At 45.3% G+C, this 20061-nt stretch overlaps 1 protein-coding gene across 3 annotated transcripts in view; it reads left to right on the top strand.

Annotated features, from left to right (window-relative positions):
- The window catches only part of Cacna1e (calcium voltage-gated channel subunit alpha1 E), a 301352-nt gene that overhangs the window by 193826 nt on the left and 87465 nt on the right, over positions 1–20061 (top strand). For all 3 annotated transcript variants that reach the window (XM_026392836.2, XM_026392834.2, XM_026392832.2), the window contains exon 8: positions 17708–17823. In XM_026392836.2, coding sequence (XP_026248621.2) covers positions 17708–17823 — 116 coding nt within the window. The remainder of the gene's footprint in view (positions 1–17707; positions 17824–20061) is intronic.

Here is a 20061-nt window from a genome sequence, read left to right as displayed (position 1 = left end):
TCCCGTGACTCCTGTGCTACAACTCCACGAGTGGTTTCCCAGTCATTCCGAGTGGTGAAATAGAGGACATCGAAGGTCCTGTGTGACCTAGTCCTCCACCTGGCCTCTTACCCACACTGACTCATCTCGTTCATCTTCTAGTTATTCAGTCCACTCCAGCTATATTGGCTCCTATTTGTGTTTCAAAATCTTTTCCAGAATGTTCCTGCCCACGGTGCTGCCCTGGCTGTCACCTCTTCCTGAAGTGCCCCTCCCCAGATACTTTCATGACTTCCCTTTGTGTCATGCATCATTCTGAGTCTTCTCTGAGGACCTCCCTGGTCACTTAACCCAAAATTCCAGCCCTGCCTTCCATACTTACTGTACTTCTTGAGCATCTGCTAGTATTCAACCCACTGCTTACTGTACTTATTTTCTTGACTATTTTCTTTCTCTTGCACAGGAATGAAAGCTGGGTGGAGGCAAGGAGTTTGCTTTTATATCTGCTGCTGTATCTCCAATGCCTACCATGTTGTTAGCACTCATAAATTATGTTTTATGTTTTAACATTAAACAGAGACATGAGATGGGAGGGAAAGGGAGAGAAAAGGGAAATTGCATGGAAATGAAGGGAGACCCTCATTGCTATACAATATTACATATAAGAGGTTGTGAGGGGAATGGGAAAATTAACGAGGAGAGAAATGAATTACAATAGATGGGGTAGAGAGAGAAGATGGGAGGGGAGGGGAGGGGGGATAGCAGGGGATAGGAAAAGTAGCAGAATACAACAATTACTAATTGGGCATTATGTAAAATTGTGGATGTGTAACCGACGTGATTCTGCAATCTGCATTTGGGGTAAAATTGGAAGTTCATAACCCACTTCAATCTAATGTATGAAATATGATATGTCATGAGCTTTGTAATGTTGTGAACAACCAATAAAAAAAATAATAAAAAAAAATAAATAAATGACATATTCAAAAAAAAAAACATTTTTAGCTTCCGCATAATATAAGTGAGAACGTGCAGTAAAAAAAAAAAAAATAAATAAAAAAAAAAGGCTGAGGAATTCTTCCAGCTCAAAGACAACTAAAGAGACATAACAATGAAATTCAACATGACATCCTGGATTTGATTCTGAACCAGAAAAAGGACAAATGAGACAAATGGGGAAATTTCACTAAAGTCTATGGATCAGATCAGTGATCCAAATTTTTTTCATGTGAAGTGCAAAATAGTAAATATTTTAGGATTGGTGGACCACATAAGAGCTCTATGGCTTATTCCTCTACACTTTATTTTTAATCACTCCTTAAAAATGTGAAATCTGTTTTTTAACTCACAGGCCTTAACCAGAGGCCTGATTTTTTTTAATTTGTTCTAATTAGTTACATATCACAGTAGAATGCATTTCAACACATTATACATAAATGGAATATAACTTCTCATTCTTCTAGTTGTACATGATGTAGAATTACACAGATTGTGTAATCATATATGTGCAGAGAGTAATAATGTCCGATTCATTCTATTATCCTTCCTACCCCCAAACCTCCTCCCCTCCCTTCACTCCCCTCTGTCAAAAAAAAAAAATTATGTTTTAGAAGTAGAATAAACAAAGAAGGTGGTCTTGGCAACAGACCATCTATATCATGATACAGTCTCAGAAATGTCAGTTCTACCACAGCCACTTGGAGCACCTATGATGTGCTAGATGATATTTGTGGCTCTCGCCATCTATTATTCAATCTTCCCAATAACCATCTGAGATAGGAATGGTATTTATTCAGATTTTTTTTTATAGAGACCGAGGTTAAGGACTTCTCCTGATCACACCATGATAAGAGCTAGGATCCAAACCTGGGTCTGTCCAGTTTTAGAACTGTTAATCATTATGCTTCAGCACTACGGGTTATACCAGTTTCATGGCCAAAAGGAAAATCGGGACGCATGTTCCAGCTCCCTCGCTATCCCTTGACTGGTTCTTTGCCAAGCCTTTTCCCCCTTCATCTCCTCAAGTGAGATCTCAATATTAGAAGAGAAGGAAAAAAGACCATTCACTCCCCGAGTTTCTAAAAAGACTCTGCCTCTTTGAGTGCTTGTAACTAAAATGTCATGAAGATGTGGCATGGCACTGGCTCTGGAGCTGGGAAATCTCAGTGATGCTGCAGTCAGCTGCCACATGCCATAGGCCTTGGACTGGTAAGCTTGTGACCTCACTCTGTGCCTTAGTGTGCTGCACACAAGAGGCTGGGCTTGGACGGGCCGTGCCATCTGTCATGTCCTCCCTGCCTGATCAGTAAGACTCATGGCCTTTCTTTCATTGCTATGGATACAGGGTGGAAGGGCAGGGGTGGGACACAGAAGTCTGTGTGAGGCCATTTGTTTGCCTTAACCACTTAGGGAAGAGTTTCTGCTCATGTGAGGAGCCCTGCCCAGGTGCCCGACTGTGGAGAAGATGCCAGGGATGACGCAGTGCCTGGTGTATGCATCCTTCCCTCACCTGGACACTCGCCTGCTGTCAGTTGCCACTGAATGGGATGGAGAAGGCTAGGTTCTGTTGGGGCCTTTAAGTCTCTTCAGATCCTTTCTGGAATAAGTCGAGGGATAAATACCTGCAATCGTCCTGAGCTGTGTGACCTTTAGTTAGGTGTTTACCTTTTCTGGGGCTGTGTTTGCCCCTCCGAAAAATGGGAGAAAAGGTTCCCTGAGCTCACAAGAACACTGAATGCCGAAAACGCAGAAACACTAAAAATGTCTTGCCCCTTGCCTCCAGCCCTCTTTCCAATGGAAATGCTATTAAACCACGCCCGACACAGTTGCCCATCTGACGTCCTTCATTTCTGCGTTAGCTTCAGAACTCTTAGGTTTGAAGAGGGTTTTCTTGATGTCTAACCCAAATTCCTCCAAAAGATCTTATAAGCACATTGGCAAGGTTCCCTTGTAGGTAGCATAGCCCTCTGAAAATATGAACTTTGAAGATTAATAGGAAATGACCAGGTGGCTATTTGCGTGCCTGGCATAGTCTGTCTACATATGCTTTTAGGGGGCCGGTGTGATCGTGTGTGTCTGCCAATGTGTGTGATGAAGCGTGCAAGTGTGTACAGGAGTGTGGGTAAACAGATCTTTGAGTCACACAGGCCAGCCCATCCTGGCGGGCTTTGTCATCCTTTTGGTTGCCATGACAGCACCAAGGGCCTCCGCATCAGTAAACAAAGCTCCCTGTGTGCAGTGAATCAGGAGGAGCACTTTGGAGCTAGCGGCTATAGAAGCCAAGCAGTCCTCCACCAGAGGGTTTCTTGCCACAAAAGACCTTCCAGAACATCTTCCTCACTAGGTAAACCTACAGATGCCTGTCCACATGCTCTGTGATGCTGAGGAATTTCAGGCTGGAGCAAACCCCTCTTCTAATCCCCAAGAGTTCGCAATGTCATGACAAATTCTAGAAATGTGAATACCTCTTATCCTTACCCTATGGTCTAGGATCAATTTAATTTATTAATAGTACAGATCAGCCACTTGAAGAATTATCAGTGGCAGGGGCTCCTTAATTGGTCCATAAATTGGTAATTTAGACATCAATTTTAATATCCATCTAAATATGATTTGAAAAAACTCTACCTTCTCTGCCTTCATCTCTCTAGGCATGCATGATAAATGTTTGGTGCATTCTACCTTGTCTGAGATTATCTGTGTAATTCTTCCACTCCATCTTATTGTGAACACTGTAGAATTGGCTGTGTATGGAAAGTTGATTGTTACAATTTATGGCTCTCATGTAAACTGCTGGAAAACAAAAACAGTCACAAGTGTAAATTCAGTAACTGGGAAGAAAGAAGAAAACTGCTCAGCCATGCAGTACATGGAGACGAGCCTTCTTAGATCCTGTAACTGAAATGTAGAAAGCTAAACTTGGTATGTGTTTGTGGTGACAGGAAGAGGGACCCGTCCAGGCTTACCCACCCACTCACCTTTCTTTCAGGCTACCTCTTTTTTTTTTTTTTTTTTTTTTTTTTTTTTTATTTTATTTTTTTTTATTGGTCGTTCATAACACTACATGGTTCTTAATACATCATATTACACGGTTTGATTCAAGTGGATTATGAACTCCCGCTTTTACCCCATATACAGATTGCTGTATCACACCAGTTTCCCTTCCATTAATTGACATATTGCCTTTCTAGTGTCTGATGTATTCTGCTGTCTGTCCTATTCTCTACTGTCCCCCCTCCCCTCCCCTCCCCTCCCCTCCCCTCCCCTTTTCTCTCTCTACCCCTTCTACTGTACATCCTTTCTTCCATTTGTATTATCTTGTCTTACCCCTCCTTTCCTCTTATATGACATTTTGTATAACCCTGAGGATCGCCTTCCATTTCCATGCAATTTCCCTTCTCACTCCCTTTCCCTCCCACCTCTTATCCCTGTTTAATGTAAATCTTCTTCTCAAGCTCTTCGTCCCTACCCTGTCCTTGTTTACTCCCCTTATATCAAAGGAGTCATTTGGTATTTGTTTTTTAAAGATTGACTAGCTTCACTTAGCATAATCTGCTCTAATGCCATCCATTTCCCTCCAAACTCTATGATTTTGTCATTTTTTAATGCAGAATAATACTCCATAGTATATAAATGCCACATTTTTTTTATCCATTCATCTATTGAAGGGCATCTAGGCTGGTTCCACAGTCTTGCTATCGTGAATTGAGCTGCTATGAACATCGATGTAGCAGTGTCCCTGTAGCATGCTCTTGTTAGGGCTTTAGGGAATAGACCGAGAAGGGGAATAGCTGGGTCGAATGGCGGTTCCATTCCCAGCTTTCCGAGAAATCTCCATACTGCTTTCCAAATTGGCTGCACCAATTTGCAGTCCCACCAGCAATGAACAAGAGTGCCCTTTTCCCCGCATCCTCTCCAGCACTTACTGTTGTTTGACTTCCTAATGGCTGCCAGTCTTACTGGAGTGAGATGGTATCTTAGGGTAGTTTTGATTTGCATTTCTCTGACTGCTAGTGATGGTGAGCATTTTTTCATGTACTTGTTGATTGATTGTATGTCCTCCTCTGAGAAGTGTCTGTTCAGGTCCTTGGCCCATTTATTGATTGGGTTATTTGTTATCTTATTGTCTAATTTTTTGAGTTCTTTGTATATTCTGGTAATTAGGGCTCTATCTGAAGTGTGTGGAGTAAAGATTTGTTCCCAGGATGTAGGCTCCCTGTTTATCTCTCTTATTGTTTCTTTTGCTGAGAAAAAACTTTTTAGTTTGAGTAAGTCCCATTTGTTGATTCTGTTTGTTAACTCTAGCGCTATGGGTGTCCTATTGAGGAATTTGGAGCCCGATCCCACAGCGTGCAGATCATAACCAACTTTTTCTTCTATCAGATGCCATGTCTCTGGTTTAATATCAAGCTCCTTGATCCATTTTGAGTTAACTTTTGTGCATGGCGAGAGATAGGGATTCAGATTCATTTTGGTGCAAATGCATTTCCAGTTTTCCCAGCACCATTTGTTGAAGATGCTATCCTTCCTCCATTGCATGCTTTTAGCCCCTTTATCAAAAATAAGATAGTTGTAGTTTTGTGGATTGGTTACTGTGTCCTCTATTCTGTACCATTGGTCCACCCGCCTGTTTTGGTACCAGTACCATGCTGTTTTAGTTACTATTGCTCTGTAGTATAGTTTGAAGTCTGGTATCGCTATACCGCCTGATTCACACTTCCTGCTTAGTATTGTTTTTGCTATTCTGGGTCTTTTATTATTCCATATGAATTTCCTGATTCTTTTATCGATTTCTACAAGATATGCTGTTGGGATTTTGATTGGCATTGCATTGAACTTATATAGGACTTTTGGTAATATCGCCATTTTGATGATGTTGGTTCTGCCTATCCATGAGCAGGGTATATTTTTCCATCTTCTAAGGTCTTCTTCTATGTCTTTCTTTAGGGTTCTGTAATTTTCATTGTATAAATCTTTTACCTCTTTTGTTAGGCTGATTCCCAAGTATTTTATTTTTTGGGGGGATATTGTGAATGGAGTAGTTGTCCTCATTTCCGTTTCAGAGGATTTGTCGCTGATATACAGGAATGCCTTTGATTTATGCGTGTTGATCTTATATCCTGCCACTTTGCTGAATTCATTTATTAGCTCTAATAGCTTCTTTGTAGACCCTTTTGGGTCTGCTAGGTATAGAATCATATCATCTGCAAATAGTGATAATTTAAGTTCTTCTTTTCCTATTTTTATGCCTTTAATTTCTTTCGTCTGCCTAATTGCTCTGGCCAGTGTCTCGAGGACTATGTTGAACAGAAGTGGTGAGAGAGGGCATCCCTGTCTTGTACCAGATCTTAGAGGGAATGCCTTCAATTTTTCTCCATTCAGAATGATGCTGGCCTGTGGCTTATCATAGATTGCTTTTACAATGTTGAGGTATGATCCAGTTATCCCTAATTTTTCCAGAGTTTTGAACATAAAGGGATGCTGTACTTTGTCGAATGCTTTTTCTGCATCTATCGAGATGATCATATGGTTCTTAATTTTAAGTCTATTGATGTGGTGGATAACATTTATTGATTTCCGTATATTGAACCAACCTTGCATACCAGGGATGAATCCTACTTGATCATGGTGTATAATTTTTTTGATATGTATTTGAATCCGATTCGCCAGAATTTTATTGAGGATTTTTGCATCAAGGTTCATTAGAGATATTGGTCTGTAGTTTTCTTTCTTTGAAGTATCTTTGTCTGGTTTCGGAATCAGGGTGATGTTGGCCTCGTAGAATGAATTTGGAAGTTCTCCCTCTTTTTCTATTTCCTGAAATAGCTTGAAAAGTATTGGTGTTAGTTCCTCTTTAAAGGTTTTGTAAAACTCTGCTGTATACCCATCCGGTCCTGGGCTTTTCTTAGTTGGTAGTCTTTTGATGGTTTCTTCTATTTCCTCTATTGTTATTGGTCTGTTTAGGTTGTCTATATCCTCCTGGCTCAGTCTGGGCAGATCATAAGACTCAAGGAATTTATCTATGCCTTCACTATCTTCTATTTTATTGGAGTATAAGGATTCAAAGTAATTTCTGATTATCTTCTGTATTTCTGAAGTGTCTGTTGTGATATTGCCTTTTTCATCCCGTATGCTAGTAATTTGGGTTCTCTCTCTTCTTCTCTTCGTTAGTATGGCTAAGGGTCTGTCAATTTTATTTATTTTTTCAAAGAACCAGCTTTTAGTTTTGTCAATTTTTTCAATAGTTTCTTTTGTTTCAATTTCATTAATTTCAGCTCTGATTTTAATTATTTCTTGCCTTCTACTTCTTTTGCTGTTGTTTTGCTCTTCTTTTTCTAGGATTTTGAGATGAAGTATGAGATCATTTATTTGTTGGTTTTTTCTTTTTTTGAGGAATGAACTCCAAGCAATGAATTTTCCTCTTAGAACTGCTTTCAATGTGTCCCATAGATTCCGATATGTTGTGTCTGTGTTTTCATTTAACTCTAGGAATTTTTTAATTTCCTCCTTGATGTCTTCTAAAACCCATTGATCACTCAGCAACCTGTTGTTCATTCTCCAGGTGATGCTTGATTTTTCCTTTCTTCTTTTATCATTGATTTTCAGTTTCATTCCATTATGATCAGATAAGATGCATGGTATTATCTCTACCCCTTTGTATTGTCTAAGAGTTGCCCTGTGACATAGTATATGGTCTATTTTTGAGAAGGTTCCATGTGCTGCTGAGAAAAAAGTGTAGCTACTTGAAGTTGGGTGGTATAGTCTATATATGTCAATTAAGTCTAGGTTGTTAATTATGTTATTGAGTTCTATAGTTTCCTTATTTAACTTTTGTTTGGAAGATCTGTCCAGTGGTGAGAGAGGTGTGTTGAAGTCTCCCATGATTATTGTATGGTGGTCTATTAGACTCTTGAACTTGAGAAGAGTTTGCTTGATGAACACGGCTGCACCATTATTTGGGGCATATATATTTATGATTGTTATGTCTTGTTGGTGTATGGTTCCCTTGAGCAGTATGAAGTGTCCTTCTTTATCCCTTTTGATTGTCTTTGGCTTGAAATCTATTTTATTAGATATGAGTATGGACACTCCTGCTTGTTTCCGCGGTCCATATGAGTGATATGCTTTTTCCCAACCTTTCACCTTCAGTCTATGTATATCTTTTCCTATCAAATGCGTCTCCTGTAGACAGCATATTGTTGGGTCTTGTTTTGTGATCCATTCTACTAGCCTGTGTCTCTTAATTGGTGAGTTTAAGCCATTAACATTTAGGGTTATTATTGAGATGTGGTTTGTTCTTCTATCCATAATTGTTTATTGATGTTACTAAACCTGATTTGTTATCCTCTTTGACTACTTTCCCCCCTTTACTGTCCTACCTCCCATTGTTGGTTATCAATGTTAGTTTCCATTTCCTCTTCCTGTAATGTTTTGCCAAGGATTTTTTGAAGAGATGGTTTTCTAGCTGCGAATTCTTTTAACTTTTGTTTATCGTGGAAGGTTTTAATTTCATCTTCTAACCTGAAGCTTAATTTCGCCGGATACATGATTCTTGGTTGGAGCCCATTGTCTTTCAGTGTTTGAAATATGTTATTCCAGGATCTTCTAGCTTTCAGAGTCTGTGTTGAGAGATCAGCTGTTATCCTGATTGGTTTACCCCTAAATGTAATCTGCTTTCTTTCTCTTGCAGCTTTTAAAATTCTCTCCTTATTCTGTATGTTGGACATCTTCATTATAATGTGTCTAGGTGTGGATCTCTTATGATTTTGCACATTCGGCGTCCTGTAGGCTTCTAGGATTTGGGATTCTGTCTCAATCTTCAATTCTGGGAAGTTTTCTCGTATTATTTCACTGAATAGACTGTTTATTCCTTTGGCATGGAGCTCTGTGCCTTCCTGTATCCCAATGACTCTTAAATTTGGTCTTTTGATATTGTCCCATAATTCTTGGATGTTCTGCTCATGGTTTCTTAGCAGACTTGCTGAGCTGTCTATGTTCTTTTCCAGCTGAAATACTTTGTCTTCATTGTCTGATGTTCTCTCTTCTAAGTGATCTACTCTGCTGGTAGTATTCTCAATTGAGTTTTTAAGTTGGTTTATTGTTTCCTGCATTTCTAGAATTTCTATTTGTTTGTTTTTTATTACTTCTATCTCCCTGTGAAATTGATCTTTTACTTCCTGGATTTGTTTGTCAATGTGATCTTTCATTGTCTGATTTTGCTGTCTCATGTCTTCCTTGAGACTCCAGATCATCTGAAGCATATATATCCTGAACTCTTTATCTGATATTCCATCTGTTGCAGCTATTACCTCTTCTAAAGTTGAGTTGACCTGCATTGCTTGTGGTCCTTTCTTTCCTTGTCTTTTCATACTGCTCGCGTTTCTTTCTGCTTGGTGCAACTGTTGTGTTTTTGAAATTTACCCCCTATTTATTTATGTTGCTCTTGTATAGTTGGAAAGTCTCCCTTGCAGGGTGGGTAGTGGCTGTGCTCCTCCTCTAATTATGGTGGTCTATCTATCACGCTGATCGGTCACAGGTCTGCCCCCCCTGCGGGCACAGGAGGCGGCTTTGCTCTGCCCCCACTCCAATTGTGGTAACGTAACTACCACGCCCTGGGGTCGTAGGTCCTGATCTGGATGTGGGTGGCGGCTCTGCTGGGTCCCCACTCCAATTGGTGTGACGAGTCTACCACGCTGGCATACTTCTAGGCCGGTGGGTCACAGTTCTGCACAGCCCCCACTCCCAATGGGAGTACCTGACTACCTCTCCAACGGGTCGCTGGGCCCCCTCCGGACCCGGGCGGCGACCCTGCTCCGCCCCCACTCCAACCAGTGTGACGCAACTGCCTCGGTGTTACGTGTCCACCACTCTGGCAAGCTACCTGGCCTGTCTTGCCAGTGGGCCGCAGGTCTGCCTGCACGCTCTGCACAGCCCCTACTCCAAATGAGGTTACTTGGCTACCGCTTCGCGGGGCCGCTGGTCCTATTCTAGGCGTGGGCGGCTACTCTCTTCAGACCCAGCTGCGTTTGGGGTGTCATGCTACCACGCCGGCGGGTCACTTGGCCTGCTCTGGGTGCAGGTGGAAGCTCCACTCTGCCCCCACAGCACCCAACAGGACCCTGACTGAGAAGCAGACACCGCTGGTTCCCTAGCCTTGGGTCAAAGCAGCTTCGGTAGCCAGAACCCGCCTCTCCTATCTCAATACACTCTCCGCTGGGAGCTGGCTCCAGCGAGCGACCCCCACGGGTTCCCTAGCCCCGGGCCAAAACTGTTCCGGGAGTCAGAACCCAGTCGCCCCTAGCTCAGCGCACGCTCCACTTGGAGCTGGCCTCCACCGGCAGTCTCCGCAGTTTCCTCAGACCTGGGCCAGGTTAGCCCCGGGAACCAGAATCCAGCTGCTCAGTGCCCGGTACACGCCTTGCCAGGCATGAGCCTCTAGGAGTATTCTCCACAAGATCCCCAGTCCCGAGCCTGAGCTAGAAATCTGTCTGCTAGACGCAGGCAACTACCAGCCTGAAATCACCTGTTCCGTCCTGGATGAGCTGAGATCAATAGAACATGGGGATGATTACATCATCTCTCCGAAATGGCGGCTGCTGTCCTCCTCTGTGGTCCGACCGGTGTCTGGAACCCAACTGGACCGCTTCTCTCCTCTGTCTGAAAGCTGGAACTCAGCACTAAGCGCTGCCAAAGTCCTAGCGCCAAACCGCTAGAGGCAGTTCACAGACTCAGGCCTGCGGAGCCTGGTCTGGCCGCCTCCAAGCCGGCTGGGGGTGGGGTGGGGTGGTAGGAATGTGGATCCTATTGCTGGACCGCCGGAGGCCGTTCACAGACTCAAGCCTGTGGGGCCCAGTCTGGCCGCCGCCCCTGGCCAGCCGGCGGGGTTGTGTCCCTGGTCCGCTTTGCTCCGAACTGGCTGGGGGTGGGGTGGGGTGTTAGGAGTGTGGATCCTAGCACCAAGCCGCTAGAGTCAGTTCACAGACTCAGGCCTGCGGGGCCCAGTAGGTTCCTATGTTCACTGCAGTTCAGCGGCGGCCGGCGGGATTGTGTCCCTGATCTGCGTTGCACCGAGCCGGCTGGGGGTGGGGTGGTAGGAATGTGGATCCTATCGCTGGACCGCCAGAGGCCGTTCACAGACTCAAGCCTGCGGGGCCCAGTCTGGCCGCCACCCGTGGCCAGCCCGCGGGGTTGTGTCCCTGGTCCGCTTTGCTCCGAACTGGCTGGGGGTGGGGTGGGGTGTTAGGAGTGTGGATCCTAGCACCAAGCCGCTAGAGTCAGTTCACAGATTCAGGCCTGCGGGGCCCAGTAGGTTCCTATGTTCGCTGCAGTTCAGCGGCGGCCGGCGGGATTGTGTCCCTGATCTGAGATGCACCGAGCCGGCTGGGGGTGGGGTGGTAGGAATGTGGATCCTATCGCTGGACCGCCAGAGGCCGTTCACAGACTCAAGCCTGCGGGGCCCAGTCTGGCCGCCGCCCGTGGCCAGCCCTCGGGGTTGTGTCCCTGGTCCGCTTTGCTCCGAACTGGCTGGGGGTGGGGTGGGGTGTTAGGAGTGTGGATCCTAGCACCAAGCCGCTAGAGTCAGTTCACAGATTCAGGCCTGCGGGGCCCAGTAGGTTCCTATGTTCGCTGCAGTTCAGCGGCGGCCGGCGGGATTGTGTCCCTGATCTGCGATGCACCGAGCCGGCTGGGGGTGGGGTGGTAGGAATGTGGATCCTATCGCTGGACCGCCAGAGGCCGTTCACAGACTCAAGCCTGCGGGGCCCAGTCTGGCCGCCGCCCGTGGCCAGCCCGCGGGGTTGTGTCCCTGGTCCGCTTTGCTCCGAACTGGCTGGGGGTGGGGTGGGGTGTTAGGAGTGTGGATCCTAGCACCAAGCCGCTAGAGTCAGTTCACAGATTCAGGCCTGCGGGGCCCAGTAGGTTCCTATGTTCGCTGCAGTTCAGCGGCGGCCGGCGGGATTGTGTCCCTGATCTGCGATGCACCGAGCCGGCTGGGGGTGGGGTGGTAGGAATGTGGATCCTATCGCTGGACCGCCAGAGGCCGTTCACAGACTCAAGCCTGCGGGGCCCAGTCTGGCCGCCGCCCGTGGCCGGCCGGCGGGGTTGTGTCCCTGGTCCGCTTTGCTCCGAACTGGCTGGGGGTGGGGTGGGGTGTTAGGAGTGTGGATCCTAGCACCAAGCCGCTAGAGTCAGTTCACAGATTCAGGCCTGCGGGGCCCAGTAGGTTCCTATGTTCGCTGCAGTTCAGCGGCGGCCGGCGGGATTGTGTCCCTGATCTGAGATGCACCGATCAGGCTACCTCTTGAGGGGAGCTCCAAGCTTTCCTCCCAAGACTTGAGTGGGAGAATGGCCTGTAATTACGAATAACAGAGTTGGGTAAGGAGCAGTGTCTACAATGAGACACAATTTGGATTTTCGTCATTTTACACCCTCTTGGAAATCCAGTAAGGATTCCTAGAGCAGATGTGTCTTACCTCTGGTTAAGAGCAGAGGGTTTCTATATCTCTCTAATGTTAGGTCTAACTGATGAGAAACCTGAGTTGCTGGCCAATGTATTAGCAGCAGAGGTTACCTGAATACCTAGCTCTAAGAATAGGTCTGGTGATATTTCTACTACATCATGTGGGGTTGTATTTTTGTTCTGAATGTTTGGAATCCTGAAGTCTAAACACATCCCACATTGAATTCTGTAACTTCTATGGGTGTAGAAGCACTGGACAGAGCAAATGACAAGAAGCTGGTTGTATGCCCCCTTACCCTGAGGCCTAGACTAGTGCCAGGAGGCCTTGGGCTACATGAACATGCTTCTACTTCCTATCGCTTGATACAAGGGAATCGGATACATTGAGATATTCAGAAGGCCACTATGAGATTCCAAATTTAGTAGGGATTTTTGGCACTGATCCTCTGGTTACTAAGTAAGGTCAAAGTCATACACTATCTTTGCAAAAGCATCATTATCTGAATAATCTCCAGGATCTTGGCAAAGAAGAAAGAAGGGATGCTTCCCTTTCCTTTCCCAGGACTGGTCATCTATATACTCAGGACTCTGCTGGACATGTTAAATCTAAGGTTAGGATATTCTTATTTTAGGCTATAATGGAGCAGAATCCTGCTTGCCTTGTTTTCTCCAGAATACGATATGTATATGAATAAATGGTGACTATGATATGGGCACAAAAATCAAGCCATATATCAATAACTTGACTAATGCTATTAATTTTATTCTAAGTCTAATTAACCCAATACAGAGCAATAGTTCTTTTTTTTTCCCCTTTTCTGCTGTCTCAATGAAATCCACCCTTTTAACAACAACAAAAAAACAAACCCTGTTTTTATGTTCTCATTTCCCTCAGCCTTGGGCTGAAATACTCTTGTAGATTTTAAAGGTTGGCCCCTGGAATGCATGGAAGCCAGCTGAGGCATTGTGGAAACTGCGCTGACCTGGAGTTGGCATTAGCTTAAGTTCTGGCTCTGCTTCCTCCTTACCCGATGATCTCGGGCAAGCAACCTTTCTGAATCTCCAGGGGTTTTGAATATATAAATGAAATAACTTATGTAAAATTGTGGATGTGTAACCGTGATTCTGCAATCTGCATTTGGGGTAAAATTGGGAGTTCATAACACACTTCAATCTAATGTATGAAATATGATATGTCAAGAGCTTTGTAATGTTGTGAACAACCAATTAGAAAAAGAAAAAAATGAAATAACTCATAAATATGACTTACAAATTAAAAAATTTTTTAAATGTCTCATAAGAACATGAGGTTCCCTTATCTATTTTATGTGCTATGGAATCACCTGTGATAGCAGGTGGGGGGTTAAACTCCATAGGTACCAGGTGGGATGCGACGTCATGCAGGCTCTGCTTGGCCTCATAGAGTCTGCAGACTAGTCCAGGAGATCAGCTGGGGGAGTCAACAAGTGTGACAACCAGGGAGGGGTTGACAAGAGTAGGAGAAAGACACAGGTGCTAGACTTTCTACTCCAGGCTCCCAATGAAAGAATAAAATTGATAAAGCCAATTAATAAACATGATGAAGTCCTTCTTCCTCTGCAGAGGTGCAGGGCTGACTAGGAGGGGACCCCAGTGGAGCACATTCTTTTCTTTCCTCTCAGAGTCTAACAAAAGCCCAGTTGTGTCTGTGGAGCTCTGGATGTGCGAGTACCAGCTAGGAGGCCAGGTTGGAGGGACCAGGGGCCTAAATGTCCAGAGGGGATCAGGGAACCCAGCTGGTGAGTGCTGGGGCCAGGAAACTTCCAAATACCCAGGGAGGGTTAGACTAGCATTCATCGGCCTAGCCCAGCAGAACTTGGGTAACACTGGCATTCTGGGGCTCAGATTGAGGTGATACACTGCATGTTTCATCAATCCTGCAGAGATGGTTGTAGAGCTTAACAAGATGGGGTGTCCATATCCAGTTACGGCTACCTTGTTGGCATCCTGGGTCAGTGTAGAGACGGAGCACTCCTGAAGAACCAGAGCAGAGCTGTCAGCGCTTACCTCATCAGCCTGGATACTTTTAATAATAATAAAAAAATTATTGAATAGATGCAATGTGCAGGCCTATTCTAGTCCAAGAAAATAAAGTTGAGTAAGAGGTAGGATGTTTTCTCAAAAGCATTCCCATATCAGGGAAGAGAGAGTCCCATGTGCAACTGGCCATAGTTAAGATGTGACGATAAGGTGAGCTCTAAAGAGAGGAGGAGAAATGGAATGGAGGAAAAAAGATGGGTCAGGGGTAGGAGGAGCTAAATAGAAGAGGCAGCATTTCAACCTGGCCTTGAGTTTTGACAGACTCAGGCAGGTAAAAGGGATTTCAGGCAGAGAATGGCTTGACAGTCCATGCCTCAGTTAGGGAAATGTGCTCTGGTCAGAGCAATGGCCCTGGTGGACAGCAGGCAGGAGAGAAATGGTGGGTCAGGTTTAAAGAGAGATTGGGCTCGGACTGTGGAAGACTTTGAAGGCCACATTTAGTGTTTGTGCCTTGTTCAGAGGATGGAGAAGACTGAAGAGGAAGGGGTGACAGGGTAGAAAGAAGGTGGAACTTAGAAGGTCTGAGAGTCCTGGTTCCTCTTTGTGGCTCTTTGGCCTTAGACACTTACCCTCCCAAAGGGCCACTTGACTCTTTGAGATTGACTTTCTGAGCTGGACAATGAAGATGCTCATCACAATGCTTACCCTACATGCTCAGGGGTGATTGTGTTCCTCTGGTCCTAGGTTTCTGAGATTCTCCATTAGCAAGGTCTTACTCAAAATATTAGCTCCTTCCTGTCAAGCCTTCCTGGATTTCCCAAGAACTTAGTTGAAAAAAACCAAGACACGTGCATACGAAAAGATAAAGTAGCATATAGAAGTATGCTGTATTATTTATTATATGGAAATGCTGCAGGCTCTGCAGATATGTGGGATATAAAGAACTTGGACTCTTGGAGCAGACAGGTCTGGGTTCTAATCCTAGCTCCATTTCTTACCTAAGCTTGATCAAATTGCTTAATTTTAAAGTTGAGGGTAAAAATACCTTTCCTACCTTCTTTTCAGAATAGCTGTGAAGATTAAATGAGCAACACACATGAAGGGGCGTGGAAAACTTAGAAATTGCTGCACAAATGTTACTCACCATGGCTATTTCTTGAGGTTTGGAAGTAATATGATCCAAAGATATTTTTAAAAGATGACTCTAATAGCTGTGAGATGTATGAAGTGGAAAGGGAGACAGGTGGTCGAGGGACCACGTAGGTGCTGGGGCAGTAGTCCAGGCAGGGAAGGATGAGGTCCTGAATTAGGGTAGGGTGGATTCAAGTGCCCTTTTGAAGCTAGAACCTAGAGAACAGTGGCACTAACTGGACAGGAGGATTGGAAAGAAGCAGTAAGGCAAATGTCAGAACTTTGGTGACACCGTGAACCTCCCCAACCCTTGTTACAAATGCCTGAAATCCAGATAAGGGGAGAACAGGAGGCATCCCAGGGCTTGACTGTTACCCTGACATTCCTGGCCCCAGTTACTCTTCATTTTGACACTCTCCTTCCCTCCCCACATTGACACCTTACGTAGAACCCCCTGAATCTGCAGCCACACACAGAAGAATGTGTCCTGTCCCCACACCCTCCGGTTGACTCGCCATCATAAACACTTCCCTTTCTCGCCGAAGCCAGCCCTACCTGGGCAGGAGGGCCAGGTGAGACGCAGACATCTGCAAGTCCCCCAGTATCCGATAGGCTGACCTCGCCTCTTCCCCAGCATTGTGACTGGGGTGCTCGCCTCAGCCTCTGGTTCATTTCTTCCTCCTTGGAGAGGAGGGAGGATCTTGTAGGACCCACAGTGTCTTTCCAATCCTCCTGTCCAGTTAGTGCCACTGTTCTCTAGGTTCTAGCTTCAAAAGGGCACTTGAATCCACCCTACCCTAATTCAGGACCTCATCCTTCCCTGCCTGGACTACTGCCCCAGCACCTACGTGGTCCCTAGACCCCCTGTCTCCCTTTCCACTTCACACATCTCACAGCTATTAGAGTCATCTTTTTAAAATATCTTTGGATCATATTACTTCCAAACCTCAAGAAATAGCCATGGTGAGTAACATTTGTGCAGCAATTTGTGCAGCTGGACTCCCTCATTTTCAGGTTGTGCCTCTTTATTTCTGGGGATCCCTTGAATAAGCGGGACAACTTCCAGGTCAGTAGAACACCTGGCCATGGTGGAAAGCCCTACAGAGGCAAGCAGGCAGTCCAGCTGGTAGGGGGTTTGCTGGGGGGATTTCTGTAGGAATCCAAACATGAAGGACTGTTTGTTCATCCCATTTCCTCACCTACGGAATTCGATCCTCTTCCCAGAGAATTCTTGTTCTCACGGGGGCTTTGGTCCTTTCATTCTCAGGGGTGGCTCTGTTCCCTCTGCCCCACTGGACCTCCCCATTGTCTTTCTGCTGGGTACCCATCCTGTACCTCTCTTATTTAAATGACACCATCCCTCTTTAACCCTTAAGCCCCCAACAGTGTCATTGGTCTTCAGTGGCATCCCTTATTGAGCACCACAACGTACTGGACCCCAAAAGTAGCAGAGCATTATGGTTAAGGTTCAAATTCCAACAGGCTATTTCACCCAAGTCTTGACTTCTACATCTCTTAAATGATAATTTTAATCGTGCCTGCTTCAGAGGATGCTTGTGAGGGTAAAAGGAGTTAATGGGTAGGAGAAACCTTCTACGGACTGAATCATCATCATATATATCAGTCAGTGTTGTTATCAAAAACACCAAGGACAGCTATGTCCTTGAGAGGGTGAAGGGCTTTCATTCTACCTGAAGAGATGGAATGTTGTATTTTTAAACCTAGTTTGTCACATGACTAAGAAAGACCCTTTCAAAATAAAGTAAGTAGGGCTGGGGTTGTGGCTCAGTGGTAGAGCGTTTGCCTAGCATGTGTGAGGTACTGGGTTCCATCCTTAGCACCACATATAAAGAAATAAAGGTCCTTGGGACAACTAAAAAAAAAAAATTAAAAATAGAACAAGCGGCGGGTGTGGTCCTGATTGGTATGCCACCAATCTGGGCAGGTCTCCTGTGTGAGGAAGGCTGAATGAGGCTGACTCCTGTTTAAACCTTGAAGAAGATCACATTGCAGCTTGGGAAAAGGGGATGCGGATGTGAGGTGTACAGAAATACTTGATCACCCTTTCTGTTTGCCATGGTGGTGTCCAAACCCAGTGAATCTGGCCCTTTTTGTCCACAGGGAATTTGCCAAAGAGAGGGAGAGAGTGGAGAACCGAAGAGCGTTCATGAAACTTCGGCGTCAGCAACAGATAGAGCGGGAGCTGAATGGCTACCGGGCCTGGATAGACAAAGCAGGTGAGGGCTGGAGGGGCTGGGGCAGGTGGCACAGCCATTGGCACCTGCCCCTCCTGATGCTTCCAATAGCTTCATTCAAGGGGCAGCCTAGCTAGAGCAGAGAGATGCTCTGGGTGCCTGGTGAGCAATTTGGGTTCCCTGCTGGTACCATTTTCTTCCTCTGGGGTCTGATTGTCCCTGTTCTTGTACTAACTATTGTTCATGAGGTAGGCAGTTAACAAGGTGAACTGAGTAAAACCTAACATAACTCAGTCCTAGAGCTGCATTTGGGTTGGTGATTTTTTTATACTCTTCTTCTTGTTACTAACAATCGATACCTTTAGCAAACATATATTGAGCACCTACTTTGTGCCAGGCCCTTTCTCAGGAACTTGGCAATGATGAGCCAAATGGACCCCAAAATTCATATCTGGTGGAGTTCATTCTCCTCTAGTTGGGGAAAGAAAGTAATAAAAAAAAAAAAAAAGATAAACTTGAAGAGGATACTGTGACCAGAGTTTTAGGGCAAAGGCCTTGGTTCCAAGAGTCCCAACAAATCGGGTTCAGGCTTGGCCACCCATCCCAATATGTCAATCAAAGAGATGAGTGGTTCTGAAGTGGGTTGAAAAAGCTTTAATCAGTGTGGTCACATTGAGAACAGATAATAGAAGTTCAATCATCTAAGATCTATCTTCAAGGGTCTAATGGGAACTTTGAGTCTTTATAGAAAATGAGAACAAGGCAAGGGTTGGGGGCTAGAATGACGGGATTTTGAGTCGCTGGTGGAAGAGGTCACCTTGGTCAGGCCATGGTCTGGTGGATTTCCTGTGAACTCCAGGAAAGCCATCATTGCCTGAGGGGGCTATTCGGTTACCATGGTGGATGATGGCTCTTACTTAGAAGGTCAGCCATGGTTCCTTTATGGGGTGACTGCTTCCTCTCAGGGGAGCAATCTCCTCATGGGGTTCTCTGTTCTATGCACTCACCATTGCTTGGGGTAGGTTCAGTTCCTTGTTATCAAGATGCTTATCTATCAGACCTATTGTTCCTGGTTTCCAAGTCAACTGCAGAAAGAAAAGAGAGTCGGGACAAATGGAGTTGGTGGGTCAGGGCCTGAGCCCTCCTTTTGTAGGAGCAGTGGGAGAAGGTAGGGCTAGAGGCCTAGGATGTGCTGTGATCCTATAGAGGGGTTAGGATAGGCCCGTTTGTGTCAAGACTTAAAGAAGATGAAGAAATGGGCCCCAGGAAGATGCAGAGGAGTATATCAGGGCCAACTCCCTATTGTGGGACAGAGCCAGCAGCGTACCTGGAGTGGCACAAGTGAACAAGGGAAGGGTGTTAGGAAGCGCAGTGGGGACAGTCAGGGGTGGGCAGCAGTCCCATAGGACCTTAGGAGCCATGGTAAGAGCTTTGGACTTGACTGAGCACAGCACTGCCATGCTGACTTAAGATTTTAATGAGCACGTTGCAGCCATCCAGGTAAGGGGAGAATAGAAAGAGGTGTTTTACTAAGGCCTGAGCTGTGACCACTTCTCATCCCATGGCCTAGCTCTCAGAATGGCCAAGTCCCAGCTCTGAGGATCGGCCCAAACCTGTCATGATTTCATCAATACCCAGAGCCACCAGATTCCAGTCTGACTGTGGCTCAACTCATCAATCATCCTCTATCTGTCCACGAAAAGAATTCATTTGCTTTCATTATTACTTTGAAGGTTGGATTCTATCAGTTATAGATCTTCATTTTCTTTCAGAAAAAGTGATATTTTTAAATAAAAAAAATATACACATGATGACAGTCAGCTTCTTTCTCTATTCCTAGTAAGAAATTATACCATAGATGAGCTTATGTGGGGAAATTGTGATCCTGGGTTGCCTTCACTTTAGTCTTCCTGGGAGCTGTGGGATGCCACTGTTACACACTAAGGCGCAAAAGCTCTCTTTATGTTCTGGAGTCAACTTTTGATTATAAGGGCTGAGAGAGGGCATGTATGATTGAAATTCAGATAAACATTCTGGTTCAGGACATGCACATTTCCTTGTTTCTAGAAGCATGAGCTGTGCGTGTGGACTCTACTTCCGTTTCGCCCTGTCCCCACCAAGGCTGTTTGGGGGTGAGGTGAATATGAACCTCGCCTGCCTCTTGCCAGAATGGTAACTCGGCCTCGCCCACTGGAGGGCTTGCAGATTTGCCTCGAGGCCAGGCAGGCAGCTTGACATTCCCCACTGTCCTTGGCGTCCTTGGTGGAGGAGCCATCTGAC

This window comes from Urocitellus parryii, chromosome 9 (genome assembly GCF_045843805.1).
Source record: "Urocitellus parryii isolate mUroPar1 chromosome 9, mUroPar1.hap1, whole genome shotgun sequence".
NCBI classification, from domain to species: domain Eukaryota; kingdom Metazoa; phylum Chordata; class Mammalia; order Rodentia; family Sciuridae; genus Urocitellus; species Urocitellus parryii.
The sequence above is the reverse complement of the archived record's forward strand: the minus strand, read 5'-3'. Positions and strand labels throughout refer to the sequence as shown.